At 41.7% G+C, this 5,437-nt stretch overlaps 1 protein-coding gene across 1 annotated transcript; it reads left to right on the top strand.

Moving 5' to 3' along the window:
* Nucleotides 1-1,298: 1,298 nt before the first annotated feature.
* Nucleotides 1,299-5,432, top strand: LOC117447331 (nuclear factor 7, brain-like; the record flags this gene model as incomplete). Its single annotated transcript, XM_071203247.1, has 2 exons — nt 1,299-1,461; nt 4,255-5,432. A coding segment is annotated over exon 2 (1,161 nt), but the record flags the coding sequence as incomplete, so codon positions are not given.
* Nucleotides 5,433-5,437: the final 5 nt, after the last annotated feature.

The following is a 5,437-nucleotide window of genomic DNA, read 5'->3' as shown; positions in this document are numbered from 1 at the left end:
GATATTGAGTAAGAACATGTTTTTATGAACCACACAGCTTCCGGTCTTTCACGACCCGACCGGAGAAAAGACGTGCTGCAGGCACGAAACACATTACCAGTAGAAATACATTGCTTTTAAAATCGTGCTGTGCAACACGAAACAAAGGGGGAAAATCGTGTTGGTGAACACGAAATGCCATGATACTGGGTTGTTTCACCATGTACATCATGTGCAGACATCAACAAAACAGTAACCCTCTCATGTCAACAACTATTCTTTAAAATCGACTTTTCATTCTCAAGGTTTACCTGCCTTGATGTGGCTTAAGAGTTTTTCATCACAATCATTTATATCATCATTATTGTATTATTATAAACATGGAGAAAGCTTTTGTTAAGACTGTTCATCATAGGATTAGTTTTTTTCAAAATGTCAAATATTGCATTAAGTGTCTTAATAAGAGTTTTGAATGTCCTTCACTTCCATGCTTTTTTAAATTGTAAAACCTAATAAAACAAGGTGAATTGTTGTATTCTTCTGGATACATAATATAGCCACGAATTACAGTTTAAATGTTTTGATTATCTCCAAAAGAGATCCTGTGCAAGGGTTTTGTACTTGACAATGACATGTGTTTGGAAAAATCTTTCTGTTGTAGTTGAAGGTGAAATGTGTTGTTGATGATCTATAAAACAGAAGCTAATTGATCAAGAGCCGACGAAAAACCTTTCAAACTTTTATCACTTTGATTAAATATTGATGAAAAAGAACTGAACGCAGACTTAATGTTGTATCATATTATATATCAGGGGTGTTTCTAGAAAGAATATGAGGTGATACTGTGGTGCTGATCTTGTTTATCAGATATATGACGCTCTGTTTGATACTCATATTTCTGGAGGAATTATACCGTTTTTTGAACAACAGAAATATTGTTGTCTGGCATCACTTTAACATTTTACGGGGGAGCGTACTAAACGAACCAGCTGTAAAAAAATTAAAATAACTTTTCACAAGATAAACAAAAGTATAAGTTTCAGTGTGGATAGGTTCATATTTAAATTAGTTCACACTTTTTAACTGATATGCCACTTTACAGATATTTGGTTTGTGAAACATTACGTGAGCCTATAAGTTTACATACACTAAATCAGTTTATATTTTAACTCAAACACCACTTCAACCTTAATCCAGCAATAAATCTGGACTTTGGACCGAGACACTCCCTGAGTCACACGAGAGGAGACAGAGTTCAGCAGAGGAGACGTGACAGAGCTCCTCCCTCAACTGACTCACTGAGACAAACCAGGAAACACTTTGTTCTTCTTCCTCATTGCAGAGAGACAGACGGACTGAAAAAGAGACGATCACATTCGCCTTCAGACCAAACTAACAACTTCCTCTGAGTTCAGCAACAGGAGAGAAAAGTGGAAACTACAACACTGCAGCTTCAACCTGCAGACCCTCCACCCCCTGAAGGTCAGTCTGACTCCAAACATCACTCATAGTGAATTTCAGTGAAATCAGTAGAGGAGGGGGAGGGGAGCCATGACTTTTATTTTGTAACTTCATAGTTGAAGACAAATCCTGCAGTGCTACAAGCCATAAGTAATAAGAACAATATGAAAACAGCACAGAACACGGTAGAATGAATAGTAAAACAAATAAGAGGTCTAGGAAAAGGCTCTAATTGAAAAGATGGGTTTCGCAGTAGCGTGCGTGGGGAAAAAATGTACACACATTTTACACACATTTGTATCATACGATGCAGGACTTACACACGCTCTTATCTACCGACATGTCCGCACGCACCTTCAGCAAAACTCTATAAGAGTGGCGAAGTCATGCTCATCTACTTCCGGTCTATGGGACCTATTTCGGAAAAAATAATGTATTGAAGTCAATGGAGAGAGAAAACGTATCTTTCGATCCCGTTCGAATTGTGCCATGAATTACACAATATGATGTTTGTCTATCTTAGAAAATAATGTCCAGGTCAAAAAAGTCACAGTTTGTCGTAAAACTGTTGAAATATAAAACTAGGAAAAATACGCAACTAGAAAGACTACAAATCCCAGAGTCGCGTAAGTGATGTCACAATTGTTTTCCTCCACTAAGAGAAAGTTAAGATCAGCGCCATATAGATATAATCTATCTATATGGCGCTGGCTAAGATAAGATAACTTTAACAAGATGCCTGTGTGCTTAGTACCAGGTTGTTATCATACCAGCAATCGGTCTCACTCGTTCTTTTGCTTCCCGTCTGATGAAAGGACCAGGAGTGGCTGGATCAAGTTAGCTACCTAGCTAGTAGCTAGCACGTTAGTTAGCATTACAGCCTTGTCATTTTTATTAGCCTTAATATGAAGTAACATTAAGTAACCCAAAATGTTAAACAGTAAGAGTAGTAGTCATATTTCGTGAACCCTTTGAAGAGTACTGTCACCGGTGTGATCATTCTATAATACACAATTTAAGCCCGGGGGAGAAATGCTAACGCTAGCATCGACGATCACCAATGTTTTCGACTTCATGCTATTTGCCCAAATGGTTGACATTAAACAATAAAAGACCAGTCGTTCAGAGAGAATCAAAGGAAGGCAGGCAGCTTTGCATGACATTCGTCTGGACGTGTTTCATTGTGGTGATAGTGAGGGTAGTCAATAACACTTTGTTAACAAGACAGTAGTGACGGCCATCTTGGTGACGGTGTTGTTCTGTGAGACCAGAGATAATAGATGTAGTTTCATTGAGCGTTTCACACAAACAATGTCTTACTTCACAGTTTTACGACACATTTATTTATTTTTTACTTGCAAAATTATCTTTTAATTGACAAACATCATCTGTGTGTAATTGTTGGCACAATTCAAACGGGATTGAAAGATAATCTTTCTCTCTCCATTGACTTCAATACATAATTTTTTCGAAATAAGGTCCCATGGAGGTCCCCCGGAACGGGAGGGACTTCGCCACTCTATAAGCATTCATTCACAAACTAGATCAGGAGACCTTTAATGTTTTACATCCGATTCGCTCCTTTTTTCCTCGCTCTTCACAGCTCCAGTTTGGGCATTGGCCCGTCATTAGATTTTATTTGTTGTTGCTGCTGTAGCGGAAGTTTAGTACAATTATTTTTGATTAAATACTCCAAATCTCCACCCTCCATAATTGCACTTGCTTCAGTTGCTTGCTACTTTGTAACGGCGGTGAGAGTGATGCAGTGACGCTATCTATCTTCTATCGATTAGATTTATTATTAGAAAAATTATAAAAGTAGGGTAGACATGTGATATTATCCGACTGAACACAACGTGCATTTATCTAACAGGTTCGTTTTTTACTGACCTTATTTCGAGCTATTTTCCAAAATCCTATGGAGAAATCCCATTGCTTTCTGTCGAGGGAAACCGAGAGCAGCTTACTTCCGGGTTTTAGGACGCGTCACTGCAACACTAAGTTGATGTGATTTGATTGGATTGTGAGGCAAGGGAAGCCAGCCGCCTCTGGCTTCCCTTGGCATGGCCCTGACTAATCACAGGTTGGCAGGGGCATGACGTGAGCCTTGTCTGATTGGTCAATCCCTCCATATTTTTTCACCAAGGGAAGCCAATTTCAGCTGGCCTCCTCTCGCAACAGAGAGTGCAATCTACTGTTTCACCATAACATCTAGAGGGGCGCTGTTTCACTCTTCGTAAAATACTCAATGAGAATGGGGGAGAGACACACAACAAGAATTTCCGAAACTAAACGAAGTGCTTTTATTTATTTATTAAAATTATAACTACAATCCGAAAAACAGGGGAAGCCTGGCTTCCCTTGGCCTCCAGGAGAAAACGCACTGGGGTTTCGAGGCCTTTGATAAGTATTATGACTACTGCAGACAAAAAACCTGACTTAAAAGCGACAATGCTTTTAAATATTAGGCAAATGGGCCAAGTTTCCAAAACAAAGGTAATTCTCTGTGGAGCTGAAAATTCCTGCTACACTTTAGAAGCTTCATTAAGACTGTACAGCTGAATGATACTCTATAGCTACTTGACGGTTAAAATGTTCTGTACTGCAGAGATAAAATGAGGTTAAACCAGTTTATGGTGAGTTGCTGAGGAATGGCCGGTGTTTGTGGAATGAGACACACCTGTGTGGTTGCAGGTGAACAGAGAGACTAACCAGGAAACACTTTGTTATTCTCCCTCACTGCAGAGAGACAGACGACTGAGAATCAGACGATCAGACGGTGACTGACTGTACTTCCTCTCTGCTGTGTTTCAGCTTCACTCAGAGACAACATGGCTTCCAGGTTAGAGGAAGATCTCTGCTGTCCGGTCTGTCAGGACGTCTTTAGAGATCCTGTTCTTCTGTCCTGTAGCCACAGCTTCTGTAAAGCCTGTCTGAAGAACTGGTGGGATGGGAAAGAAGAAAAGGAGTGTCCAGTTTGTCGGAGAAAATCCTCCAAAGATGAACCTCCCTGTAACCTGGTGTTGAAGAACCTGAGTGAGACCTTCTTACAGGAGAGAGGTCAGAGATCTTCAGAGGCTCTCTGCAGTCTGCACTCTGAGAAACTCAGACTCTTCTGTCTGGACCATCAGCAGCCAGTGTGTGTCGTCTGCAGAGATTCAAAAGCACACACCAACCACAGATTCAGACCCATGGATGAAGCTGCTCAGGATCTCAGAGAGGATCTCCAGAAAGCTCTGGAGCCCTTTCAGGAGAAACTGAAGATCATTGAAGAAGTTAAAGTGGAGTTTGATCTAAAAGCAGGACACATGAAGGTCCAGGCTCTACACACAGAGACGCAGATTAAGGAGCAGTTTAAGAAGCTTCACCAGTTTCTAGAAGAGGAAGAAGAGGCCAGGATGGCTGCACTGAGGGAGGAAGAGGAGCAGAAGAGGAGGATGATGGAGGAGAAGATGGAGGCTGTGAGCAGAGAGATAGCAGCTCTTTCACACACAGTCAGAGCCACAGAGGAGGAGCTGAGAGCTGAAGACATCTCCTTCCTGCACAACTACAAGGCTGCAGTGGAGAGGCTGCAGCGCCCCCTGCTGGAGGATCCACAGCTTCCCTCGGGAGCTCTGATCGACCAAGCCAAACACCTGGGCAACCTCAGCTTCAACATCTGGAGCAAGATGAAGGACATGGTGTCCTACTCTCCTGTCATCCTGGACCCAAACACTGCTCATCCAGGATTCATCCTGTCTGAAGATCTGACCAGTGTAAGACTAGTAGAGGAGGTAGAGGAGGAAGAGGAGGTAGAGGAGGAAGAGGAGGTAGAGGAGGAAGATGAGGTAGAGGAGGAAGATGAACTTCCTGATAATCCAGAGAGGTTTGATAAACATATCTCTGTCCTGGGCTCTGAGGGCTTTAACTCAGGGACTCACAGCTGGGATGTCCAGGTTACAGACAGTACATTCTGGGCTCTGGGTGTGTTAGCAGAGTCTGCCCAGAGGAAGAGAGA

Source organism: Pseudochaenichthys georgianus, chromosome 5, assembly GCF_902827115.2.
Source record: "Pseudochaenichthys georgianus chromosome 5, fPseGeo1.2, whole genome shotgun sequence".
NCBI lineage: Eukaryota > Metazoa > Chordata > Actinopteri > Perciformes > Channichthyidae > Pseudochaenichthys > Pseudochaenichthys georgianus.
The sequence above is the reverse complement of the archived record's forward strand: the minus strand, read 5'-3'. Positions and strand labels throughout refer to the sequence as shown.